The following is a 26,927-nucleotide window of genomic DNA, read 5'->3' on the forward strand; positions in this document are numbered from 1 at the left end:
AGAATTTTGTGAGTTGGATTTTCTTCTACTCAGTTATGCATTGATAGCTTTCCTACAAACTTATTGGAACTAACTTCACACTCATAGTCATTTGTTTTGCTATCATATTCTTAAGGATAAGTAACTCATCTGGTTGGCCTGCCTGCCTGCCTGCCTGCCTGCCTGCCTGCCTGCCTTCCTTCCTTCCTTCCTTCCTTCCTTCCTTCCTTCCTTCCTTCCTTCCTTCCTTCCTTCCTTCCTTCCTTCCTTCCTTCTTTCCTTCCTTCCTTCTTTCCTTCCTTCCTTCCTTCCTTCCTTCCTTCCTTCCTTCCTCTCCTCCCCCCTCCTTTCTTTCTGTCCTTCCTTCTGTCCTCCCTCCTACCCTCCCTCCCTCCCACCAACCCTCTCCTCTCCTTCTCTTTTATTCATCCTCTCTTCCCCTCCCTTTCTCTCTTGTTTTCCTCCCCTCTCCCCCACTTTCCCTCCCATCTCTTCTCTTACCGCTGTCTTTCTTCTTTGACAGTAATTAGAGTTTGAATTCAGGACCTCATGATAGAATCTTCTTATCTGAAGAAATGTGATTTGTACATTGATGGTAAATTCTCATCTACTATGGGTTAACAGAAAATTATTTACATAGAGTGGGAGACACTCTATAAACAAGATGCTGTGTGATAAAATATATATCTGTGTGATATACAGCTGGGTGATAAAATTCACATCCTATTTTCACTGGATTCATAAGAAGAATCCACCTCTTTCTGGTGGATTCTGGATCAGAGCACTATTGTCATGAGAATCATTTCCAAGTGTTTCACTGAGTATCTTTAAATTTTCTCCACGAGACTTCTTGAAAGCTTGTGTGGATGCTTCAAAGATTTGTGGTTGAGAACCACATCTGGATGTAATATCTTGCCTTCTCCAGTGCCTTTACCCCAACCTCAGGATCTGAGACTGAGAGACGTGACTCACAGCAGCATGAACGTGGTCTGGGAGCCCGTACTCGGGAAAGTGCGCAAGTACCTTGTTCGCTACAAGACACCAGAAGAGGACTTCAAACAGGTAGGTTGAAGATGAGAAAGGGTTATTTGTTTTCTTAAAAACCCTAACAGAAGCCAAGTGCCGGTGGCTCACGCCTGTAATCCTAGCTACTCAGGAGGCTGAGATCTGAGGATTACAGTTCAAAACCAGCCTGGGCAGGAAAGTCCGTGAGACTCTTATCTCCAATAAACCACTAGAAAACCGGAAGTGGTGCTATGGCTCAAGTGGTAGAGGGCTAGCCTTGAGCTGAAGCGCGCAGGAACCATACCCAAGCCCAGAGTTCAAGCCCCAGGATCGACAGAAGAAAATAAAAAAGCTTAACACAATAACTCTACCAAGTATAGACAATAATATATGAATACTTCTTATGGTATATTATATTATTTCTTTTTCTATGCCAGTACTGGGGCTTGAACTCAGGGTCTGGGTGCTATCCCTGAACTTTTGTGTTCAAGGCTTGTGCTCTACCACTTGAGCCACATATCCATTTTCAGCTTTTTTGGTAGTTCATTGTATATAACTGTCTCATAGACTTTTCTGCCGGGCTGGCTTTGAATCGTGATTCTCAGATCTCAGCCCAATGAATACTAGCTAGGATTACAGGAATGAGCCACCCCATTGAATACTTGTTATGTTATTAATGTAGAGTTGAAAACTTACAATGTTATTAAAGCACTTTTTGAAAATCAGTGATATATTGAACTGCCTTGGATTTAGTTTAAAAATGATCTGCTGTGTGATGGTAATCTCAAAACTATCTTTTTGTGGGGGCTGGGAAGGTGGCTCAGTGGTAGAGCACGTGCCTTGCATGCATGAGGCCCTGGGTTCGGTTCCTCAGCACCATATAAGCAAAAAAAGAAAAAAGCCGGAAGTGGCGCTGTGGCTCAAGTGGTAGAGCGCTAGCCTTGAGCTGAAGAGCTGAGGGACAGTGCCCAGGCCCAGAGTTCAGGCCCCACGACCGGACCCAAAAAACAAAAAAAACTATCATTTTGTTATTGTTTTTGTGCTGGTGCTTGGGCTTGAACTCAGGGCCTTGCACTTTGGCTTGGCTTTTTCACTCGAGGCTGGTACTCTAGCATTTGAACCCTCTCCTCCTAGCTTTTTTGCTGATCAATTGGAGATAAGAGTTTTACTGACTTTTCTGCCTGGGCTGGCTTTGAACTGTGATTCTTAGACCTCAGCCTCCTGAGACACTAGGATGACGGGCATAAGGCATTAGCGCCCTGCTTCCACATCATTTGTTACTGGATCAATGGTATTTTCTTTTCATCCAGATACCTTATATGGTACTCTCCTTTCTATGAATGTCTACAAAATGTCATGATGTTTCTAAAAATAAAAAGCATCTCAGAAAAAAGAGGGGGAAGATTGTCAGATAATTGGAAAAGACAGGACAGTTGAGTAGGATAGGGAGAAAGGACACAGGGTTCGAAGAGTGGCCCTTTGGGAGATGATGATTGGGTAGAGCTGTTTGAATGACAGCTGATTCAAAGGAGGGACAAACTGAGGGAACTTCCCGAGCAAATGCATTTACAACTTGGGGTAGACTGAATGAATATTAATGTGAGACTCTCACAGGCATTTTTGGAACATAGAAATGGTTTTTCCAACCAGTCAATTATTTAGACATGCAGTTCATTTGTGGATTGTACAAAACCTAATTTATACTTACGAGCCCATTCCTTCCATTCTGATTTTCCATTTCCAAAGGGGTATAAAGGTCTCGGGGCCTCAGAAAGATCTTATGGGCAGCAAATTGAAAGAAACAAGGTACTGACTTAAAGAGATAAGAGGTTATTTGAATTCATACCCAGTCATCATTTGCCAAGCAACTGGGTTAGATACGTTTCCACTTTGGAAACAGTTGAATGGTGTCCAGTTTATAGAATCTTTTTTAAATTATATTTTTATTGTTATTATTAAAGAGTTGCACAAAGGGATTATAATGCTTTAAGTCAGATAATGAGTACAATGTTTCCTCTGCTTTTCTCCTCCTCCTCATTCCTGCCCCCCCCCATAAGTTGCATAGGTCATTTGTTGCAGAGTGTATATTGAATACTAGGACTGCATTTGTTCACCCTTCCTTCCTCCACCATCAAAACAACATGTTTTCATTTCCTGGAATTGTTTTGATAAGTAGTATTTTAGATATTCAGAAGTGTTATGCCTTTGGGTTTCTCCCCTAAGTGTATTCTCCTTCAGTCCAGTTTATGGATTCTTATGCACATTGAAAATGTCTGCTTTTCTTTGGTGTTGTAACCTAGTGCTCCTGTTGTTATGCTGAGAGGGACAGGCAGCACTGGGGAGAAGTCAAACCAGGCCCAGTGTTTAACGAAGTCTTTCCCCTGCTCTGTGGCGGTTCCAGGTGGAGGTGGATAGATCGCGAGCCAGCACCACACTCAAAGACCTCTTCTCCCAAACCCAGTACACAGTCAGCGTGTCTGCCGTGTACGACGAGGGTGAATCCCCGCCAGCGACCGAGCAGGAGACCACCCGTGAGTCCTGTCCGTGCTTCATTGCAGCCATATTTTGTATTCATGTGTAACTCCACTGGCTTGGCTTTCTTATTTTTTTTTTGTTCAAGGCTGTCACTCTACCACTGGAGCCACACCTCCAGTTTTGGCTTTTTGGTGGTTCATTGGAGATAAGAGTCTCATGGACCTTCCTTCCCAGGCTGCTTGCAACCACAATCCTCAGATCTCTGCCTCCTGAGTAGCTAAGATTACAGATGTGAGCCACCAGTGCCCAGCTGTGGTCCTGTAAAGAGTTGTTTTTTTTTTCTCCCTTCAGGAAGCAGAGATATTTATTTTTCCACAGATTGTTTCTCCAGTGCAGAGTCTGGCACATAACAGTTTAATCCAGTGCTCAGAATATAATTATGAAATAAGTGTTCAACGTATAATAACCTAATCCAAATAATGATAAAAAATGAAGCCTAGAGCCAACAGTGTTCACAAAGCATACTGAGAACTGTATATAAAATTAAATATTTCTAATCTTTCCATTAAAAGATAAAAAGTGACAGGAGAAATGGTTTTTAATCATTATTACTAGTTTTGTGTGTTACTGAGGATTGAACTCAAGACCTGGTGTTGGCTAAGTAAGTGCTCTACTACTGGAGTCATGCCTCCAGCCCTTTTTGGCTCTGGTTATTTCTGAGATATGGTCCCAATTTAGCTGAGGTTAGTCTGGCCCATGATCCTTCTGTTTAGGCTACTTACCATAGCTGGGATGATAAGTGTGTACCACTTAGCTGAGCTAGCTATTGGTTGAGATGGCACTATGGAAACTTGTTGACTAGACTGGGTTTCAAATCATTATCCTCTAGCCCTCAGCTTCCTAAGTAGCTAGAATTACTGACTCAGCTTGTTTGTCAGGCAGGGTCTACTTACTTTTGCCCGTACTGTGCTCCTCTTGTCTCAATCTCCTGAGTAGCTGGGGTTATTTTTCAAAGGAACTGAATTGGTAAAATATTGGCTCCAAATGCATTCATTCAATGTTCTCCATGCCCACTGAAAATAAAAACAAAGCTGTTCTAGTATATTAGATTACATTTGTAGTTCAAAGTTAAAAACTAAGGCCTGCTTTTTCTGCAATAGGACCTGTTCCAGCTCCAACCAATCTAAGGCTAACCGAGGTCACCCCAGAGAGCTTCAGAGGGACCTGGGAGCATGGTGCTTCAGACGTCTCTCTCTACAGAATAACCTGGGCGCCAACTGGCAGCTCAGATAGAATGGAGGTAGTGCTGTCTCTTTCTCTGTTTCGGTTTCTCTCTGTGTACATTGAATTTTAGGAAAGCCTGAGTGAAATAGGTTGTACTTTATTAGCCAGATAATTATGTTTCCTAATAGTGATACACACACACACATATACACATATATATTTTGGTGGCATTGGGGTTTGAACTCAGAGCCTTGCATTTGCTAGGCAGATGCTCTACCACTTGAACTGTGTCCCTAGCTTCCTACTAGAGATTGTTAGCCTCATGTAAGCATAAGAATGCAGGATCATCTCTTCCAAATGATGCCAACAAATGCCACTGAATATGTATAATATGAATTCTTTTTTTCTGTTCTTTTTTTTTGTAATATGAATTTTTTTCTGTTTTTTGGGGGGTTCTAGTTCTGGGGCTTAAACATAGGGTCTGAGTTCTGTCCTTGAACTTTTTTTTTCATGGTTAGTGCTCTACTGCTTGAGCCACAGCTCCACTTCTGGCTTTTTTTTTGGTGGGGGTGATTATTGGAGATAAAAGTGCTATGGACTTTCCTGCCCAGGCTGGCATTGAACTGTGAGCCTCAGATCCCAGTAGCTAAGATTATAGGTGTTGAGTCACAGGCTCCTGGCTCATAAAAGGATTCTTGATTTTTTTTGGGGGGGGGTCCAGTTGTGGGGCCTGAACTCTGGGCCTGGGCACTGTCCCTCAGCTCTTCAGCTCAAGGCTAGCGCTCTACCACTCAAGACACAGCACCACTTCCGGCTTTTTTCTTTTTGCTTATGTGGTGCTGAGGACTTGAACCCAGGGCCTCATGCATGCAAGGCAAGCATTCACTGAGCCACCTTCCCAGCCCAGAATTCTTGATTTTTGTGTGCATATTCTTTTGTCCTCTCTCTCCTAGACTATCTTAAATGGAGATGAAAATACCTTGGTGTTTGAGAACTTGAACCCCAATACTCTCTATGATGTTTCCATTACTGCCATCTACCCTGACGAGTCAGAGAGTGATGACCTGACTGGCAGTGAGCGCACACGTAGGTGTTCAGCATTCAGGTTGTCTGTTAATAGTTTAAAGTGAAGTTTTGCAAAACAGACCCACAGATGTATTAATACTGTTTCCCCTATTCTGTTTTCTTCTAGTGCGCCTGATACCCTTAACCACCCAAGGTACGAATTTAGGTTGCTGAATTGCTTGCACAAAAAATAACAAGTGCCCGAGTAATACCCTGGAATACATCATGAGCAGGCTGCTGATTAGTGTTGGGCAGGGCCTCTTTGTTTTGGAATTTTTTAAAATTATCTTTAAGTAGTTATAAAAAGGAGTTGCCAATCACTAAAGTAGTTTATGACTACAGGGCATCTTGATCAACCCCTTTCAACATTCTCACCCACCCCTCTTAGCTGCCCCCTTCCCTTACTTACCTTAATTTTAGATTATGTATTGAATTATTTTTTGCCATTTACCAAAGCAGTTATATATACAATGCATTTCGATCTGTATCATCACAACATCTTCACCTTCCCCACTCTTGGACCGACCCCTTCCCTTATTTCTTAATTCTGCAACATATACAATGAATTCTTACCTGCCTTATTTCCCATTCTACCCTTCATCAGGGCCTCTTTTAAGCAGACTTGACCCCTGAACTAGTATTACTTGTATTGGTTGAAGTGTGTTCTGCTATAACAAACGTCAGGCTCGATGACTTCAACAAGCAAAGTTTATGTTCTTGTTAATTATGGAGAAGGGGATGTTCAAGATGAAGATCCCAGCCTCTTCTGTTCCTGGTCATGAGAGCTTTGTTCCCAGCTTGTACAGCTGCCTTCTCCCTGTACTATCCCATGACTGGGAGAGATGAGCTATCAAGTCACCTCTTCTAGAAGCCAGTCCCCTTCTGAGATCCCACCATCATCTACTCTCACAATCACCATTGGAAGACCCTATTCTCTTAAGTCTGGAGCTTTAACTATATGGGTGGGTTCATACATTCAGTCTGCATCAGTCTGTCATTGAAGAGTCGATGGCCGTCTTCATTAGAAGCTCACATTTAATTGTCGAGCACAATTCTTTTGGTTTCCTTGGGAGCTGTACATACTTCGGGGTGTGCAGTGGGGAGACGTTGTCCTGTGTGCTCACTCTGTTGTCCCCAATCTTCTTTCAGCTCCCAAAAGTGGCCCACGAAATCTTCAGGTCTACAATGCAACATCAAACAGCTTGACGGTTAAATGGGACCCTGCTAGTGGCCGTGTGCAGAAGTACAGGATCACTTACCAGCCTTCCACAGGGGAAGGAAATGAGCAAACGGTAATTCGTTTTGTAAAACCCTTTCACTTGGAGAGATTCTACTTGTTTCTCTCCAAATCTCTTTCTCCCTCAGTGTTTAGTCATAGTTGTTTTTCGAGGAATGCATGAGTCCCCGTGTTGAATGGGCTCCTGGGACTACCGCTGGCGCTCAGCCAGCACAGTTGGCATGGAAACCTAGGGATGCTTTTCAGAGTGGCCTCATAGTTTCAGGCATTCACTTCAAAGCACCTACCTGTCTCTTACAAATGATTAGCACTCGATTATCCATTATGTCTGGATAGTTTTTGAGTCCATGCAGATCTCATCTATCTAACTTAATGAAGAACTGTCATCTATCTAACTTAATGAAGAACTGAAAGCTTGCTAAACCTACTTAGAAGGTTTTTGTTCTTTCACTTATCCCAATCGTTCTGCATTTGCATGTTATAGGGTATCTTTTTTGTTATGTTCTTTTAAAAGAATCTGGAGATTTTAGTCATCAGTGTTTTGTTTCTGACTAAGATACAAATCATTGGAAACACTGAAAATTCTTTCCTTAAAATTTTGTAAGCTTGAGCTGGGTACCCATGGCTCACCCTTATAATCCTGATAACTCAAGAGGTTGTGATTTGAGGATCTGGTTCAAGGCCAGCTGGGCAGGAAAGTCCATGAGACTCTTATCTCCAGTAAATGCCAAAAAAAAGGCCAGAAGTGAAGTCATGGCTTAAGTGGTAGAGCATAACCTTTAGCAAAAGAAGCTCAGGGACAGTGGCCAGGTTCTGAGTTCAAGCCTCAGGACTCTCATTTTTTTTAAAAAAAATTATAAACGTACTGTGTCATTAGAGTGAAAAGAGCAAATATCTGTGTTAACATACATTAATTATACAAGGAACTTCATGTGATATTTCCACACCTGCAGATGATGGATTTTAATCAAGTTCCTTATAGAGTATCTTCTAGATCTAGTATTTTTAGGCCTGGAAATTCATCTGACAATATTTATCATTGTTATATTACTCAAATAGAAGCGCCCCCAGGAAGATGATGAGACTATAATCTCAACTGTCATCTTTTTTATCTTCCCATTCTTCCCTCCTAGGTAGGGCCTTTGTCCATTCACCTCACTAACTTCAGCAGTGTGTCTGGGTTTTACCATCTTTGTCTTTTGTAAGGTGCATACCTTACTAGACATACCTAGATTTCTTATGTCCAGAAACTATATGATATCTACACAGATATGGTAATACTTTCAGATTTACTTCAAATATCTCTTTCAGTAATGTTAAGAACTTTACTGATATGTATGTATATATATGCATGTGTGTATGTCATGTATGTGTATATGTGTGTGCGTGCGTGCTTGTGTGAAGGGATAACATCTCCTGCGTATACATATGAGTTTTTTTATTTTCAATCATCAAACTTTCCAAGCTTTAGAAAATAAATCTCCTCTTTTCCTGGTTCAGAGATGCTCCCAGGGGTTGAGTTGTGAGATCAAAGGTCGCTATTTGTCCCTGCTAAATGCATTCAGCTGGATCAGAAACTCTCCTACTCCATTTTAATGCTGCTTTATGAATGAACCAAAAGTAATAAATCATTAATACCAGATTTATTTTGGAGAGTGAATGGGAGAAGTTAGTAGACACCCCTTGGCTTACTTTATAAGACTGGTTGTCCTCAATAGATCATTCCTCATTCGTTATAAATCAAAGCTTTCTAAAGATGGCTTGTACTAACATAGACACTTCTTTCCTTTTATAATGTCAGACATTCATTACTTTTGAAATTGGCTGCTGTAGTCCCCCTTGTTCATATCGAGCATGACTGTAATGTTTCCCTGAGCTTGCCTCTGCAGCTGGAAGCATGTGGGTGGATGGGTATAATCGGAAAACATCTGGTTGGTACCAGTGCATCTCCTGATGCGCTCCTTGTGGGCAGCATGCCATTTTCATGTGCTTTTAATTAGTATGGCATGAATGTCTGAATTCAGTAGACTGTTAACAAATTGTACAATTTTCCTTTCATCAAGGAAGCTAGATGGCCCCAAGCAACGAGTACGGAAGCCTTCAAACTCCATAACTGGAGGGAACTGAGGAGCTTTGTACCTCAAGTGTGGTACCAGGCCGTGCACTGGGATGCACTACCCATGCTTGGCAAAGGGTCTGCCCACCTCACTACACAGGGAATACTGTGAGGATGGCAGTGTTCTGAGGAAACACTAAGAGCTATGGATCTTTGACCAAATTGCTTCAGTGTGTTTCTAGAGCAAGTAAAGAACATCTGTAAGAATAATACAGAATGGTGTGGAGCCTTTCAAATCATGCAGCTCTTGGCTCTTGGATGTCTTACATCATTTTGTAGCTCACTCGTGATTAAAATTTTTTTTTTGGGGGGTGGGAGAAGTGTTCTGAAAAAATGTGTTTTGGATGAAACTTTGCAGTACTGGCAGCTACCAGGTTGAAATATCTTTTTAAGGTCACCAATTTATTTAATTTTACTTACAGTTTTATTTTATTTCAATTGAAGTATGCACATATATATTTATTTAATTTCGTTCAGAGCAATTTTACTTGCAATAGCCAAAAGCTGTAAACAATCCACATACCCTCTAATGGGCTAGAGGATAAGAAAAGAAATAATTTCTTTTTCTATGCAATCATTTATCACTCAGTGAAAGAATGAAAGAAGCATCAACTTGGGTGAATGTGAAAGACATAATCCTTCGTGGGTAACTTCTAGTTTCAAAGTATTCCATGCCGTTGGGTTTCATTTATTTTGATGTTCTCAAAGAGACAGGTGGTTCTGATGATGGAGAAGGTCACCAATATACATCTTGGAATTCTTTCTTTATTCTAAGGTATATATGTTACATTTACAATGATACCATAAGATACGAAAGATAGTAAGCTTTCCATGGGGACATGCCCGCAGGACTTGGCACAGGGTTCACCCAATTGTTCTGTAGCAGGAGCTGAGTAATGAGAGATGGAGAGAACATGATGAGCTAATACTTATCAAACCTGTTCTTCCCTAGACCACTATAGGTGGACGGCAGAGCAGCGTGGTCTTGCAGAGGCTGAAGCCAGACACTCCTTACACCATCACTGTGTCCTCCCTGTATCCTGATGGGGAGGGCGGCCGGATGACTGGAAGAGGCAAGACAAGTAAGTTAGACCACACTCCTTCCAGCATTTATTATTTTTGTACCAGTCATGGCATGGAAACTCAGAGTCCTGGCACTGTCCCTGAGCTCTCTTGCTCAAGGTTAGCAATCTACTTCCAGCTCCAGTTTTTTGGTGCCTCATAGTCTTCCCTGCCCTGGCTGGCTTGGAACCACACATCTCAGCCTCCTGAGAAGTTAGGATGACAGATGTGAGCCACCAGCACCTGGTCTCTGCTAAGTGATTTCTGTGCATTTCAGAGCCTTTGAACACTGTGAGGAACCTGAGAGTGTACGACCCTTCTACAAGCACCCTGAGCGTGCGCTGGGATCACGCCGAGGGAAACCCTCGACAGTACAAGCTCTTCTATGCACCAACAGCTGGAGGACCAGAAGAATTGGTACATATTTACTGTGGTGAAAAATGGTAGTTCGTTTAAAAATTGTAGTTCATCCATTTGCTTTAGAACTGAAGAAGTTCTTATGAACACAGTAGTATGCCACGAAGGGCCAATATGTGATGTCTTAGAGCACGGGGAGAGGGAAGATGGTGGGATTGGTGGTGGTGAGAAGAATGATTCATTCTGGAAAATAACAAAAAGGAAGTAAGGGTTATAAATCAGTCATTATTTTGTGTAACAGTTCATTTGAAAGCAACTACTATGATACGGTTGGAAGTGTTCTTTCCTTTCCACGTTTTTCCAAATCAAGTGCTCTGTGTTTTATTCAAATCTCTAGGTGCCAATCCCTGGGAATACCAATTACGCCATTCTTAGGAATCTTCAGCCAGATACCCCATACACCATCACTGTGGTTCCTGTTTACACCGAGGGTGATGGGGGCCGTAACTCCGACACGGGAAGGACGTGTAAGTAAGAGAGCAAGATAATGAACTTTCTATTGGAGAGGCATCCAAATGGGAAAATTAAAACCATAAAACTATTATCCGTAGTTTACTTCTTAGACACTACTGATGGTGGTTAACTTTTTGGTGAATGAACTCATATGTTTTCAGTGGCATGATTTTTAAATGGCAACTATGAATTCATTAAAGGTGTATATATTTACTAGTGCACAATTTTAGTTATTGTTTTTCATTAAAAATTTGATCTGGGTATTCACACCTATAATCCTAGCTACCCAAGGTGAGATTTTTTTTTTTTTTTTGGGTCGGTTGTGGGGCTTGAACTCTGGGCTTGGGCGCTGTCCCTGTACTCTTCAGCTCAAGGCGAGTGTTGTACTGCTTGAGCCACAGTGCCACTTCCGATTTTTTAGTGGTTTACTGGAGATAAGAATCTCACGGACTTTCCTGCCCAGGCTGTCTTTGAACCATAATCCTCAGATCTCAGCCTCCTAAGTAGCTAGGATTACAGGTGTGAGCTACCAGCACCAGGGCCCAGGCTGAGATTTGAGGATAGCAGTTTGACACCAGCCTGGGCAGACATATCTGAGAGACTCATCTTTAGTTAAGCAGCAAAAAGCCAGAAGTGGGGGTATTGCTCAAGTAGTAAAGTGCCAGCCTTAAGAAAAAATAAAGTTAAGGGAACATGAGTCCCTGGGGTTAAGCCCCAGTATCAGCACTCAGAGTTTTTTTTTTTTTTCAAATTTTTTAATTGAGTTTTGCTTTGTCTAATAAATTTGTGTGAAACACCATTTCACAATAGGTTTCACAGTCTAAATTTTTGAAATCTATCCATTATATTACTTGATTATACGTTTCTCTAGTTTGCTGGTAAAGTGCTTTTTGAAGTTAAAGAAATTTCTTGAAAAATTAGCTTAAAAGTTTTTGCTATTTGCTTTAAGTCCTGTTTAAAGCTTTTGTCCATATTGCAATTAGGTCTTTGCATTTTAAGTATAAAGGTGGCTTTGTTTGGTGGAAGATTAGTGGTCCAGAAAGATGATATTATTGGCTAAACTGGGGTTTGGTGTTCGTATGGATTTAATGTGTGGACTTCTCTAAGTCTTTGTTGAAGGAAGTTGAGAAATGAATATGTCTTATTTCTATTTCTGTGTGCCTTTTTTCTTAATCACAGAAGTGATTCTTTGGCTATTTGTTGAATCCAGCAAGAATGACTGAAGTTAGCTGACTGAATTTTATATACAAGTCCCCATAGTTTCGAACAGGTTTTCCTTAGAAGGCAGGCCCTATAAAATCCTTCCGCTTTGCATTTTCTGTGGAAACTGAAGCTTCTTTTCCTTTCTCTTCCCCCCCTTTTTTTTGGGGTCCAGTCGTGGGGCCTGGACTCTGGGCCTGGGTGCTGTCCCTCAGCTCTTCAGCTCAAGGCTAGCGCTCTACCACTTGAGCCACAGCACCACTTCCAGCTTTTTTCTTTTTGCTTATGTGGTACTGAGGAATCGAACCCAAGGCCTCATGCATGCAAGGCAAGCACTCTACCACTGAGCCACCTTCCCAGCCTCTCTCTTTCCTTTATCCTACGTACCTTTCTGGCCAATCCAATTCTTCTACTCTACCTGATTTGTTTTGCTTGCTTCCATCTCAATTGACCACACCACAGTTGGCTGATTTTGACTGACTGGATTTGGAGCATTTCAATGTGCTTTTGTGTGTAGATGGAAGTTTAAAGCAGGGAGGTATTTTCTCCTATGATGGTGTTAATTGTGGGAAAGTGTTGAAAAGCTCGCTATGTGTAATCAGACAAGACACGGGTATTGGCTTTTATTTCCTCAGTGGTGAGAGGTCTAGCAAGAAATGTGCAAGTGTATAATCCCACGCCCAATAGCCTGGATGTCCGCTGGGACCCTGCACCCGGGCCTGTGCAGCAGTATCGCATTGTGTATACTCCTGTGGCTGGCACAAGACCCTCTGAATCTGTAAGTAATTCTGTCATTGTAAGGACTTTGTACATTCTGCTTTGGCCTCCGCTGGCTGCAAGCAGTGAGCCAGTTATTGGTGTATCATTGCTTGTCATAGAAACTGCATTTCCCAGTGAATGTCAGCACATGCATGAGTCATGTTGGATAGCGCGTGAGAAGACAAACCACAAACACACCAGTGTAGAATTCCTAAGTGATTATTTTTGATGAATGAAGACAGGTATGTCAATTACAAGGTTACTCAAGACAAAGAACTTTAGGAATAGGCAAATTAGTTCTGAGTTAAAAACTTCAGTAATAGATGCAAATCATTGCTAAGCTTTGTCGATATGGGCTTTGTTAGAAGGTACAAATGCCCTTGTTAGGAAAATATGCCAAAGTGTACCTTTATTGGCTCTTAGAAATTGCAGCCTCTCTTCAAGTCATAATTCAATTCACTTTTGTCATTAGAATGATAATTTACAAATCAGAAATTATAAGGTGACTAGAAAGAGTATTTGAATAATTTAGGAGAAAAATCAATGTATAGGCTAATTTAACTTACAAGTTTTTGCAAAGATAAATAGTGAGCAAGCAAAGATTAACAAATGAGCCTGGTGTGGTAGCTCTCACCTGTAATCTTAGTTACTTAGAAGGGTGGGATCTGAGGATCCTAGTTCAAAGCCAGCTTGGGCATGAAAGTATGTGAGACTCTTATCTCCAATTAACCAATAAGAAGTCAGAAGTAACACTGTGGCTCAAGTGATAGAGCACCAGCCTTGAGCAAAAAAGCCAAGTGAGAGAAAAAGGTCCTGAGTTCAAGCCCTAATACTGGCACGTGTGTGTGTGTGTGTGTGTGTGTGTGTGTGTGTGTGTGTGTGAGCGCGCGCGCGCGCGCGCACATGCATAATTAGCAAATGGTAATGAGCAACATGTGTTTTCAGTAAAAGTATTAATCTTCTTGTCCATGTGTTACTTGGACAGATTTAGACAAGTTACCCTTATCTACCCTAAGGAATTGCTTCTATCTTAATTGAAAGTCAGCCTCTGGCTCAGGTAGGGAAGTCCCTTCTCCCATGAGAACATTCAGGATGTTTTTTGGGTAAATATTGTTACCCCTAGAAGTTGTACTGGTGAAGTTTCCTCAGACACATCCATGAGAGAAAATGGAAGCAACTAAGAATTAAGAATGAGCCGACTTCTTTGGAAAGGGAGTTCTGAGGGTAGAGGGCACATAGTAGCGTGGCCTGGGCAGGTCACAGGGGAAAAGACATGGGGGTTCTGACATGTCTAGGCTCAGCCTTTCATTGTCAATATCATTATGCTGACTAACCAAAGACTCAGGAAGCATTTGGATCACGGCCAGGTAGAATTGAACATTCTCTCCTCTGCAGATGGTGGTGCCGGGAAATACCCGCACAGTGCACCTGGAGAGGCTGACTCCTGACACTCCCTACTCTGTGGACATTGTGGCTCTCTACTCGGATGGAGAGGGGAACCCCAGCCCCAGTCAGGGGCGAACACGTGAGGCAAAAATCCTTCTGCACCCCTACTTGCTTGTAGTTAGACTAGCATGCTTCTTGCCATGAGTGAGGAGTTGATGTTGGGTGGAGAGAGAGGGATGCTGGGAAGAGTTTTCTTCTGGGCAGGTCATGTGACATCAGCCTGTGTCCCATCCCAGTGGAATCTGTAGTCCATGGCAATCTTCTGTGTTGAATGAAGCTGGTTACTTTGTGTGTATGTTTTTTTTTTTAAATTTTGGTCAGCTGTGGGGCTTGAACTCTGGGCCTGGGCACTGTCCCTGAGCTTTTCAGCTCAAGGCTAGCACTCTATCACTTGAGTCATAGTGCCACTTCCAGTTTCCTGAGTGGTTAATTGGAAATAAGAGACTCATGAACTTTCCTGCCCCGGCTGGCTTTGAACTGTGATCCTCAAATCTCAGCCTCCTTAGTAGCTAGGATTACAGGTGTGAGCCACTGGACAAGTGTTCACTCTATCTCCAGTGGGGCGTTCTGGGTGGGTGAGGAGTGGAAGGGGTTTTTCTGCTCTGCCCTGCAGTGGATCTTCTCCTCACCAAGTGAGCACTTTTGCCTCCAGCTTTCATTAAACATTAAACTAGCTGAGCTGGTCATGCTGTCAGGAAAGCCACAAGTACTCCTGTGTTATGGCTGGGTGCTGGTGGCTCCCACCTGTAATCCATCTGAAGATTGAGGTTTGAAGCCAAACCTCCATTAGAAAAAGTCCATGAGACTCCTGTCCCCAACTAACCACCAAAAAAGCAGATCTGCGGCTCTAATGTTAGAGTGCTAGCCTTGAGGGAAAAAGCTAAAAGATAGCACCCAGACCTTGAGTTCAAGACCCAATACTGACACCCTCCTTTTCCCCCCCACCCCCCACAATTCTGTGCTTTCTTTAGTTCCTCGAAGTGGACCAAGGAACTTGAGGGTCTTTGATGAGACCACAAACAGCCTCTCCGTAACCTGGGATCATGCAGATGGGCCGGTTCAGCAGTACAGGATCATTTACTCTCCCACTGTTGGCGATCCAATCGATGAATATGTAAGTGTGATGATGCTCATTTATTCACTTACTTCATAATGTTAGGCAGCTGGAGTGTGAAGTTAAACTTCTTTTCTAGAAATGTACGGTGACTGAAATGGAGTCTTTGACCTTCATGGAGCAGTCACATTTTACACAGCTTTCGCCAGGATGACCGGATGCTCCTGCAATGTTTTGGGGGGCTCATTTCTATTTGAAAGATTGATTGACAAGTGGTCTTAGTTATGATCAATCACTTGAACATTTCTAACTAACAAGTTGTGTCATAGGAGGAATGAAGTCTAGTGAAATACTATACCAGCTAATCTGGAATGACTCTGTTCATTTTCCTATGATGTGATTATTTAAATCTGACCCTCTCTTCAGATCTAAGTCCTCTACAAGTTCTGCCTTCAATACTCCAGGGCTAATTGATCTCTCCTTTCTCTAGACACTTTGCTCAGAACTTTTTTGTTGTTGTTGGTGGTGGTTGTGAAGTTTGAACTCAGGGCCTCAGAGCTGTCCTTGAACTCTTTTGCTCAAGGCTAGCATTCTACCACTTTAAGCCACAGCTCTACTTCTGGTTTTCTGATAGTTAATTGGATATAAGAGTCTCATGGACTTTCCTGCTTGGGCTGACTTTGAGCCACAATCCTCAGAATCTCAGCCTTCTGAGTAGGTAGGATTACAGGTGTGAGCCACCAGCGCTCAGCGGCTGTTCAACACTTTTGAGTTAATTCCTTTTGGTTTGTGTGCTTGGTGCTCTATCATATGAGCCACACTTCCACTTCTGGCTTTTTTGTGGCCAATTGGAAATTAGAGTGTCATAAACTTTACTTCTTCAGGCTGACTTTGAGCCACCACCCTTAGATCTTGATGAGTAGCTCCTGAGTAGCCAGGATTACAGGCATGATATGCCTGTGCCTGGATAATCTTTTCTTAATTATTTGAAGTGCTAGGGATTGAATCAGGTCCTTGGGTCATGCTAAAAAAATTCTCTATATTTTTGTGAGTGTCATATTTTATCTCTCCAGACCTAGCTTCCTCATAGCTGTCACTGTGTACTTAGGTTGTGGATGGAAAATGACTTCCGTTGAAGTTTAGTGATTAGATGCTAGAATATGCTCACAGAGCCCACAGTGGTTATTGAAGTTGGGTCTGGAGTTTACAATCCATTTAGATCATGATTCTCCATGCATACCACTGAGGAAGTATTTCATCAAGTGGCCAAGGGTGACTCACACCTGTAATTCTAGCTTCTCAAGACACCGAGATCGGAGGATTGTGGTTCAAAGCCTGCCCCAGCAGAACAGTCTGTGAGACTCTAATCTCCATTTAACCACCAAAATGTCAGAATTGGAGCTGTAGCTTAAATGAGAGAGTGTTGAGGGAAAAACCTGAGGGACAGCATCCAGGCCTTGAGTTCAAGCCTCAGTACTCTGTCTCTCTGTCTCTGTCTCTCTGTCTCTCTCTTTCTCTCTCACATGCTTATATACTCAAACTTGGTATAAGTAAGCTTTAATTGAATGTCACCTTATTATTAATAATAAACATCTGCAATTGCCACTTACATTTTTTAATCAAATTGAGATATTCATATTATTTCATTCTTACTGCAGTTAGTTTGCCAAAGTGGTTTTTTTTTTTAGCCTTCAATGTCCACGTGTTGTGGACAAATATGCAACCTTTCTTTCCTATCTGAAAACATGAAATACATTTCTGTTGCCAATGTACTGTTTTTAGTTACAGGATCACTGGCTTAACTAATCCATAGCATTTGTAAAAGCAAGTACAGGTTAAAAAGAAACTGAGAGTGGTGATTTGCTTCCTCTTTGAGGAGCTAGTTGAATGGATTTTCCATGTCTTCCTTCTGTCTTTTTTTCCTAACTGGTGTCACCTAGAGGACAGAAATTGTGTCCACTTTTATACCCAGTGGATTCTTAGCAGCTAATTTCCAATGGGTATTTGGTATATAGTTTTGAAGTACTAGGTAAAAACCAGAATGTGCAACAATGGAACATTTTTTTTGTTGGTCAGTCATGGGACTTGAACTCTGGGCCTAAGCGCTGTCCCTCAGCTCTTCAGCTCAAGGCAAGTGCTGTACCACTTGAGCTACAGTGCCACTTCCAAGAATGTGCAAAAATGAAACATGCCAAACTTACTATGGCAATGCTGGAATACTCAGTAAAATGTCTGGAGGCATTCTATACCTTACTGCCCTTCATCTCATAGTCTCCTTCAAAGATGCTAAGTCACATGGTTTCTTAGTAGCTGATCTGTCTCTTGAACCCAGAACTGTCAATCTGAAAGTGTTGCGTAGAGACAGGGTAAACAATGTATCTTGCAATGCACATTGTAAAACCTAAAAGAAAATGCAAAGAAACCATCACTGTTTAAAGAAAAAAAAACATGATTGACTTCTGATGTGGAAGTGTTCTAACTGGCAGTGAATGTATGATTTCACTTCCCCTACAGACCACAGTCCCAGGAAGAAGAAACAATGTAATACTACAGCCTCTGCTGCCTGACACTCCTTATAAAATTACTGTTATTGCCATTTATGAAGATGGAGATGGTGGTCACCTAACTGGAAATGGAAGAACTGGTGAGTGTCTCACGCCGTCCTCTTTACATTTTATTTGTATACTTTTTATTATCTTGAAGTAGTTGTACAAAGGGGTTTCAACTACGCATGTCAGTTTGAGTACAATGCATCTTATCAGTGTCGCCTCTCCCATCATTCTCCCCTTTGTATCATTATTTTTGCTTTGAATTTGTCATATTTTTAATGTTGCTCCTTGTATCCTTTACAACTTTTAAATATGCTCTTTCTGCATCCTAAATACTGCATTCATATTGCACTAATGTTTTTATTAGACACTGAAGTTTGCCAAAGGTATGTCATGGAAAGACTGGGGAATGGGCCAAAGGGTAGTATGCATGGCTGGCAAATGTGAGGTCCTGAGTTCAAAACCCAGTACTGCTAAAAAAATACACTGCACCTTATAATTTACAGAGAATCACCAATATCTAGCAATTTCTTTTTTTTGGGGGGGGGTCCAGTCATGGGGCCTGAACTCTGGGCCTGGGCACTGTCCCTCAGCTCTTCAGCTCAAGGCTAGTGCTCTACCACTTGAGTCACAGCGCCACTTCCGGCTTTTTTCTTTTTGCTTATGTTGTGCTGAGGAATCGAACTCAGGGCTTCAGGCATGCAAGGCAAGCGCTCTACCACTGAGCCACCTTCCCAGCCCGGCAATTTCTTATTTTTAAAGATTCCCTAATCTGGTTAGAGAACCTTTGGAAATACATCCATTAGAATCATCTGAGGAGATTGAGGAAGATGTTTAGGTCTGAGAGCTTTCCCAGAAATACTGCTGCAGCTGCTTTGAGATGTGTCTTGAAGCTGGGCCACAATGCCCAGCCAAGACTGGGAGCCAAGAGCTCAACAAAATGGCAGACTGGCCCCTAGGTCTTTCAGTGTGGCCCTTCTTCCTACTTCATCCAGCAAAGGTCTCCTTAAACCTATGGGATTTCAGGCATCCTGTGTCCCTCACATGCCTGAACTCTTCTTGTGCTTAGATGCTCTTAACAACACTACAAAAGTTGTGACAAATGACATTTAACAGCTTCTGAGAGAAAAACAGGACTAGAGTAAGTTCTCAGTCTCTCAATGTCCATCTGTGAAAGTCAGCTGCCTGTGTATTCATTTAGTACACTGAGACTCTAGGGACAGGGCCACTGATTTAAGACCATTTTTAAATTTTATTTTATTTTCTGAACTTAAAATGTTTGCACAGGTGGGTTACCTTAAGAAGATTTTGACTTAACAACTTCACTTTTTGAGTTTTCTCTGAGACTTAAAAGTATATCTTAATACATCCCTGGGGGAAAATGGCCTATTTCAGAATTTGGGGCTTATCAAAATGTAACATATGAACCTTACTGCATTTTGAATTGTCCGGGAAGGAAAATGTCTAGTTCCTCCTGTGTGTGTGTGTGGAGGGGGAAGTTTTTCAAGTTGAATTAATTATTTGTTGTCATGCTGTGAATAATAACTTGGCCACCCCTCACAATTCCAGGCTAATAGCCTTGATTCTGCAAGTTGTAGGTTTGGGGGTGGTAGGGATGGGAGATTATACCCTGGATTACTCTGGTGGAGGAAGAGAAAGTTGTTTAGGTCACTAGCTAAACGTGTGATCTTAGTAAAGCCATTTCTTATTTATGGGAGGAAGTGATCTGACTAGACTTTTCTAAATTGCCTCCTGGTTCTAGCATTCCATGATCTAGAATATTCTAAAATGGATCTGAATCTCTTTTAAAATTCTGAGCCATATCACATACTTGCTCTGGGTCTTGCAGTTGATGAAGCTTTCTCTGCATCTTACCTACTGTTAATGAGGCGCTGATTAAAAAATAAACACCAGTTCCTGAATCCATTTGAATTGCTGTTAGAATGTGGGAAACAACTAAGCTTTTGGTGAATATTCTATGGCTTTTTAGCTGTTCTCTGGCAAGGAAATTATGAAATATTAAGAATTAAACTGCAGCTGGAGGCCAGTGGTTCATGCCTATAATCCTAGCTACTCAGGAGGATGAGATATGAGGATCGTGGTTGGAAGCCAGTCCCAGCAGGAAAGGCTGTGAAACTCCAATTCACCACCAAAAAGTTGGAAGTGGAGCTGTGGCTTATGTGGTAGAGCCCTAGCCTGAGCAAAAAATCTCAAGCCCCATGACTGACCCCAAAAGAAAAATTCAAATGCCCTCATGGGTTGCCGTAGTGATGTTCGTAGACTTCCATCTACCAGTGGAAGGTCAGTAACGTGCAGCGATGTTTGCTTTCAGTGGGACTTCTCCCTCCGCAGAACATACACATCTCTGATGAATGGTACACGAGATTCCGCGTGTCCTGGGACCCTTCACCTTCTCCAGTTCTTGGATATAAAATTGTGTATAAGCCAGTGGGTAAGGAAGCACATTTATTCTAGTAGAAATGCATGGCAAGTGCTTAGTATACAATGGTATTCTCTAGTGCATCCTCTAATGTAATGGATTCTCCTATCACCATATCAAGTTCCTTCCCACTAAAAATAATGTTTCTGAAAACACCACCTTCAGTCAACAGCCTGAAGGATGCAGGTGAAGCTCTAATTAAATTTCATGATCACAAAGTGTGACCTGGACTATAAAATTGCACAAAGTGAAGCTAGTTGTGTGCATACTTGCTGTATCTGAGCACGATCATGAAATACTTTAATCAATATCAGGCCTCATAGTTTCCCCATGATAACCACTTGTTATTCCATTGTGGGCACAGATGTTATGCATTTTAGTCTATTCCTAAGAGGTTTGCCTCCAACTCTTTACTGGTAGTTTCTTCTGAGTCAATGAACGTCACATGCATGAGGTGATTTTCTGTTTTTGTGTGCCCCATTTATGTGCTTATCAAAACCGGGAGAGACATACTCTGACATAGGAGAGAAACTAAAAGAAAGAAAATGTATAAGAAGTAAAGAACTAAAAAGGAAGAGAAGAGACCTTTAGAAACTGAGATGTTTGGAATGGGGTCTAAGATGGAAGTACTTAGATTGTCACTGAAGCAAAATAATTTTAACAGGGAACTTCTTCAATGTAGAGCTCTATGCTGGCCAAGTAGGGCTTAGAAGAGAGGCAAGTGAATGTTCATTAACTCTTTCGTGATTACAAATGTAACTGGATTCTCTTTACTGTGTTATGCTTTGAGATTAAGAATGAAAGCCTGGTGCTTGTGGCTCATGCCTGTAATCCTAGCTACTAGGGAGACTGAATGGGAGAATCTTGGTTAGAGGTCAGCCTTGAAAGCAAAGACTCCTTTTCTGCCCATAGCTGGCACAGTCATTCTAAGAGAAATGGGAGGCTGAGATTGGGAGGATCATATTTCCAGGGCAGCCTGGGAAGCAATGTCTATGATCTTTCCTGTCAGTGGAGGGATGGAAGTTGGATATGGTGAAGCATGTCTGGCATCTGAATGAATATGGGAAGTCTACAACAGGCAGATCACAGGCCAAGCCTATGCCTGGTGGGATGGAAGACCTCTCTCAAAGAAACCAAACCCCAAACCAGGGCTGGAGGAAGCAAAAGATGTGCTCTATTTGAAAGCCCAAACCAGGGCTGAAGTCATCAACCCAATTATGGAGCTAGAACAGATGTCGCATTGATCAGTGCCATGAAACTGGAGACTTGATTTGTATTTTCATCGGTAGAGTGTCTACTTAGCAAGCACAAGGCCCTGGGTTCAAATTGCAGTATTGCAAAAAAAAAAATAGAGTGGAGAAATCAGCCTTTGCTTAGTTTCATATTCGCTACAGAATAGGGCCTGTGCCGCAGTGAATGACTTTATGATATGGAATTCATGAGGAGAGCAATGGCATAGGGTCTGTGTCCTGTGTGGTTGTCATTTAAGGTTCCAATGAACCCATGGAAGCCTTTGTTGGAGAAGTGACCTCATACACCCTGCACAACCTCAACCCCAGCACCACCTATGATGTGAGTGTTTTCGCTCAGTACGACTCTGGACTCAGCGTTCCCCTGACGGATCAAGGCACTACATGTGAGTCATGCATCTGTGTGTGTGTGTGTGTGTGTGTGTGTGTGTGGTCTTCAGAAAATATCTAGTAAGAATCACTGTCTGTTTTAACTTTACTTTTTCTTCAGGCATGCATGTTTTCTCCAGTATTACTTAGGTCATTTTATGTCCAGTGAAACAAAATCCCTATTTAAATCCACAAGTAATGTCTGAATGGGACTGGTAGTGGTACAAGAAGATTGGCTTTCCCCAGATCACAGTCCTGTGCCTTTACTTCCTCCTTGTGGGCCTTTCTTGCTTCCCATCCTACAGTCCACAAAGGCTGGTCCTCAGAGCTCCTCTGGAGGGAAGCAGGCCTGAGCAGGTTCTTCCCTGGGAAAGCTTGGTCTAAGGATTTGATAGCAATTAATTAGGTGCATGGGTCTTCTGAAAGGAAATGTTTACAGAAGTTGAATGCGTAAAAATGTACATAATGAAAAAAAATGTACAACATGAAGAGAGGATGTCTATTTGGATCTTAAAAGATAAACCAACAGGGTGTTCATGGCTCATACCTGTAATCCTAGCGACTCAGGAAGCTGAGACCTGAATATCATGGTTTGAAGGCAGCCCAGGCAGAAAAGTCTGAGACTCTTTTTTCCCCCAATACAATTTTTTTATTGTAAAGGTGATATACAGAGGGGTTACAGTCACATAAGTAAGGTAATGAGTACATTTATTTTTGAACAGTGTTACCCCTCCCGTGTTTTCTCCCACTTCCCCCCCCACTAGCACCCCAGCTCCCTTTCCCCCCAGGTTGTAAAGTTCATTTCCAATACAGTGTCTGATGAGTATTGCTGTTGCATCGGTTTACTCTTTGTCCTGCTATTTCTGGGGTTCCTCTTCCCTTCTCCAAGTCAGATAAACTTATAAACTTTACCTCCAATGAGCCACCAAAAAGCTCCAAAAGTGGAGCTATGGCTCAAGTGGTAGAGTGCTTGCCTTGAGCAATAAAGCTCAAGGACAGTGCCCAGACCCTGAGTTCAAGTTCCAGGATACACACACACACTGTCTTAATCTCTTTCTTACACACACACACACACACACACACACACACACACACACACACACACACACACACACACACACAACACACACACACACACACACACACACACACACAAGAAAACATTTTTTTTTCAGAATTTGTCATTTTACCCATGAATGATCTGTGCCATTAGTATTGTGGTAGTACTTAGTTTTCTAATGATGTTCGAATATATACTTACCTAAGTTTATGGGTGGAATTTGAATTATTGAATCATTGATTTGGTCTACAGATACATTTATTGTTGTCACTAAGTGTTTTGATAAGTATTTGAGGATGTAAAAGACATAGACTTTCAGAAAAAGAAGTTTCTTGTTATTTGCCATATGAGATGTTTGATATTCATTGATCTGAGGGATGATGAAGATTTCCTTTCAGTGATGAAGAGAGTGGTCAGTTTTGACATGACTACATTTTCATGTATATTTGACTTAGGTTTCAGATAAGAAAACATATCAAGACTTCAGATTTGTTTTCCAGCTTACAATAAAAGTTTGAAAATTGTCTTCTGATTCACAGTATGCCCTTTTGCCTTCATTCACCAAGTGAATCTATTTCTTTCTTTCTCTTGTAGTATATTTAAATGTGACAGACCTGAAAACTTACCAGGTTGGGTGGGACACGTTCTGTGTGAAATGGTCACCTCACCGGGCAGCTACCTCTTATAGGCTAAAACTAAGTCCTGCAGATGGTATGTATGTAAAAGGGAGTAAACGAAACTTCAGTAAATAGGACTTTATTTTGTTTATAAAAGACCTCTCAGCTGGGTGGCTCACGCCTGTAATCCTAGCTACTCAGGAGGCTGAGAGCTGAGGATCCAGGTTCAAAGCCAACCCGGGCAGGAAAGTCCATGAGACTCTTATCTCCAGTAAACCACCAGAAAACCCAAAGTGGTGCTGTGGCTCAAGCAGTAGAACACTCACCTTGAGCTGAAGAACTGAGGGATGGCACCCAGGCCCAGAGTTCAAGCCCCACAACCATCCAAAAAAAAAAAAACAAAACCTCTCAAATGTCTTAAATTATAACAGATGTGAACACGTGTGCTTTTTCCTTTGTTATCATACCCAGGAACCAGAGGACAAGAAATCACCGTGCGTGGATCAGAAACGAGCCACTGCTTCACAGGCCTTTCACCAGAGGCGGAGTATGGCGTCACTGTGTTTGTGCAGACACCTAACCTGGAGGGGCCAGGCGTTCCTGTCAAAGAACACACCAGTATGTTTTGGAGTGATCAGGAAAGTGTCCATTCTCTTCTTCTGAGAAGAATGTTCTGTGTATAGGAGGATGCTCTGTATATAGGAGGATGTTCCGTGTATAGGAGGATGGTCTGTATATAGGAGGATGGTCTGTGTATAGGAGGATGTTCTGTATATAGGAGGATGTTCCGTGTATAGGAGGATGTTCCGTGTATAGGAGGATGCTCTGTGTATAGGAGGATGTTCTGTATATAGGAGGATGGTCTGTGTATAGGAGGATGTTCTGTGTATAGGAGGGTGCTCTGTGTATAGGAGGATGTTCCGTGTATGGGAGGATGGTCTGTGTATAGGAGGATGCTTTGTGTATAGGAGGATGCTCTGTGTATAGGAGGATGTTCTGTGTATAGGAGGATGTTCTGTGTATGGGAGGATGCTCTGTGTATAGGAGGATGTTCCGTGTATAGGAGGATGTTCTGTGTATGGGAGGATGTTCTGTGTATAGGAGGATGTTCCGTGTATAGGAGGATGTTCTGTGTATAGGAGGATGTTCTGTGTATAGGAGGATGCTCTGTGTATAGGAGGATGGTCTGTGTATAGGAGGATGGTCTGTGTATAGGAGGATGTTCTGTGTATAGCAGGATGTTCTGTGTATAGGAGGATGCTCTGTGTATAGGAGGATGCTCTGTGTATAGGAGGATGTTCTGTGTATAGGAGGATGGTCTGTGTATAGGAGGATGGTCTGTGTATAGGAGGATGCTCTGTGTATAGGAGGATGGTCTGTGTATAGGAGGATGTTCTGTGTATAGGAGGATGTTCTGTATATAGGAGGATGTTCCGTGTATAGGAGGATGTTCCGTGTATAGGAGGATGCTCTGTGTATAGGAGGATGTTCTGTATATAGGAGGATGGTCTGTGTATAGGAGGATGCTCTGTATATAGGAGGATGCTCTGTGTATAGGAGGATGTTCTGTATATAGGAGGATGGTCTGTGTATAGGAGGATGTTCTGTGTATAGGAGGGTGCTCTGTGTATAGGAGGATGTTCCGTGTATGGGAGGATGGTCTGTGTATAGGAGGATGCTTTGTGTATAGGAGGATGCTCTGTGTATAGGAGGATGTTCTGTGTATAGGAGGATGTTCTGTGTATGGGAGGATGCTCTGTGTATAGGAGGATGTTCCGTGTATAGGAGGATGTTCTGTGTATAGGAGGATGTTCTGTGTATAGGAGGATGCTCTGTGTATAGGAGGATGCTCTGTGTATAGGAGGATGTTCTGTGTATAGGAGGATGCTCTGTGTATAGGAGGATGGTCTGTGTATAGGAGGATGGTCTGTGTATAGGAGGATGTTCTGTGTATAGCAGGATGTTCTGTGTATAGGAGGATGCTCTGTGTATAGGAGGATGCTCTGTGTATAGGAGGATGGTCTGTGTATAGGAGGATGGTCTGTGTATAGGAGGATGTTCTGTGTATAGGAGGATGTTCTGTATATAGGAGGATGTTCCGTGTATAGGAGGATGTTCCGTGTATAGGAGGATGCTCTGTGTATAGGAGGATGTTCTGTATATAGGAGGATGGTCTGTGTATAGGAGGATGTTCTGTGTATAGGAGGGTGCTCTGTGTATAGGAGGATGTTCTGTGTATAGGAGGATGGTCTGTGTATAGGAGGATGGTCTGTGTATAGGAGGATGTTCTGTGTATAGGAGGATGCTCTGTGTATAGGAGGATGTTCTGTGTATAGGAGGATGTTCTGTGTATAGGAGGATGCTCTGTGTATAGGAGGATGCTCTGTGTATAGGAGGATGCTCTGTGTATAGGAGGATGGTCTGTATATAGGAGGATGTTCTGTGTATAGGAGGATGCTCTGTGTATAGGAGGGTGTTCTGTGTATAGGAGGATGGTCTGTGTATAGGAGGATGCTCTGTGTATAGGAGGATGGTCTGTATATAGGAGGGTGTTCTGTGTATAGGAGGATGGTCTGTGTATAGGAGGATGCTCTGTGTATGGGAGGATGGTCTGTATATAGGAGGATGTTCTGTGTATAGGAGGATGCTCTGTGTATAGGAGGATGTTCTGTGTATAGGAGGATGGTCTGTGTATAGGAGGATGCTCTGTGTATAGGAGGATGGTCTGTATATAGGAGGATGTTCTGTATATAGGAGGATGTTCTGTATATAGGAGGATGCTCTGTATATAGGAGGATGTTCTGTGTATAGGAGGATGCTCTGTGTAAAGGAGGATGTTCTGTTTATAGGAGGATGCTCTGTGTATAGGAGGATGTTCTGTGTATAGGAGGATGCTCTGTGTATAGGAGGATGGTCTGTGTATAGGAGGATGGTCTGTGTATGGGAGGATGTTCTGTGTATGGGAGCATGTTCTGTGTATGGGAGGATGCTCCACATGTAGGAACACTCTATCTTATAGGTACAGGAAGCGCCTGTCCAGGTATTTCCCTTCAGTGGCAGCAATAACGATGATCCCGTGGCAGTTGTTGAAAGTGGAGCCTATAGCTGGTTTCAGGGTTTCAGGATCTTTTTCTGCAGTCATTCCAGGCT

The 26,927-nt window shown here is 42.3% G+C and overlaps 1 protein-coding gene across 3 annotated transcripts in view; it reads left to right on the top strand.

Annotated features, from left to right (window-relative positions):
• Col12a1 (collagen type XII alpha 1 chain) overlaps positions 1–26,927 on the top strand; it is a 133,760-nt gene that overhangs the window by 61,925 nt on the left and 44,908 nt on the right. For all 3 annotated transcript variants that reach the window (XM_070010804.1, XM_070010806.1, XM_070010805.1), the window contains 17 exons: positions 905–1,041; positions 3,386–3,515; positions 4,620–4,759; positions 5,637–5,769; positions 5,876–5,902; positions 6,898–7,040; positions 10,054–10,183; positions 10,441–10,580; positions 10,918–11,047; positions 12,869–13,011; positions 14,388–14,517; positions 15,410–15,552; positions 18,007–18,136; positions 20,374–20,493; positions 21,971–22,117; positions 23,755–23,871; positions 24,249–24,395. In XM_070010804.1, the coding sequence (XP_069866905.1) occupies positions 905–1,041; positions 3,386–3,515; positions 4,620–4,759; positions 5,637–5,769; positions 5,876–5,902; positions 6,898–7,040; positions 10,054–10,183; positions 10,441–10,580; positions 10,918–11,047; positions 12,869–13,011; positions 14,388–14,517; positions 15,410–15,552; positions 18,007–18,136; positions 20,374–20,493; positions 21,971–22,117; positions 23,755–23,871; positions 24,249–24,395 (2,187 nt within the window). The remainder of the gene's footprint in view (positions 1–904; positions 1,042–3,385; positions 3,516–4,619; positions 4,760–5,636; positions 5,770–5,875; positions 5,903–6,897; positions 7,041–10,053; positions 10,184–10,440; positions 10,581–10,917; positions 11,048–12,868; positions 13,012–14,387; positions 14,518–15,409; positions 15,553–18,006; positions 18,137–20,373; positions 20,494–21,970; positions 22,118–23,754; positions 23,872–24,248; positions 24,396–26,927) is intronic.

This window comes from Dipodomys merriami, unplaced genomic scaffold (genome assembly GCF_024711535.1).
Source record: "Dipodomys merriami isolate MVZ:Mamm:240054 unplaced genomic scaffold, mDipMer1.0.p SCAF_8, whole genome shotgun sequence".
NCBI classification, from domain to species: Eukaryota; Metazoa; Chordata; class Mammalia; order Rodentia; family Heteromyidae; genus Dipodomys; species Dipodomys merriami.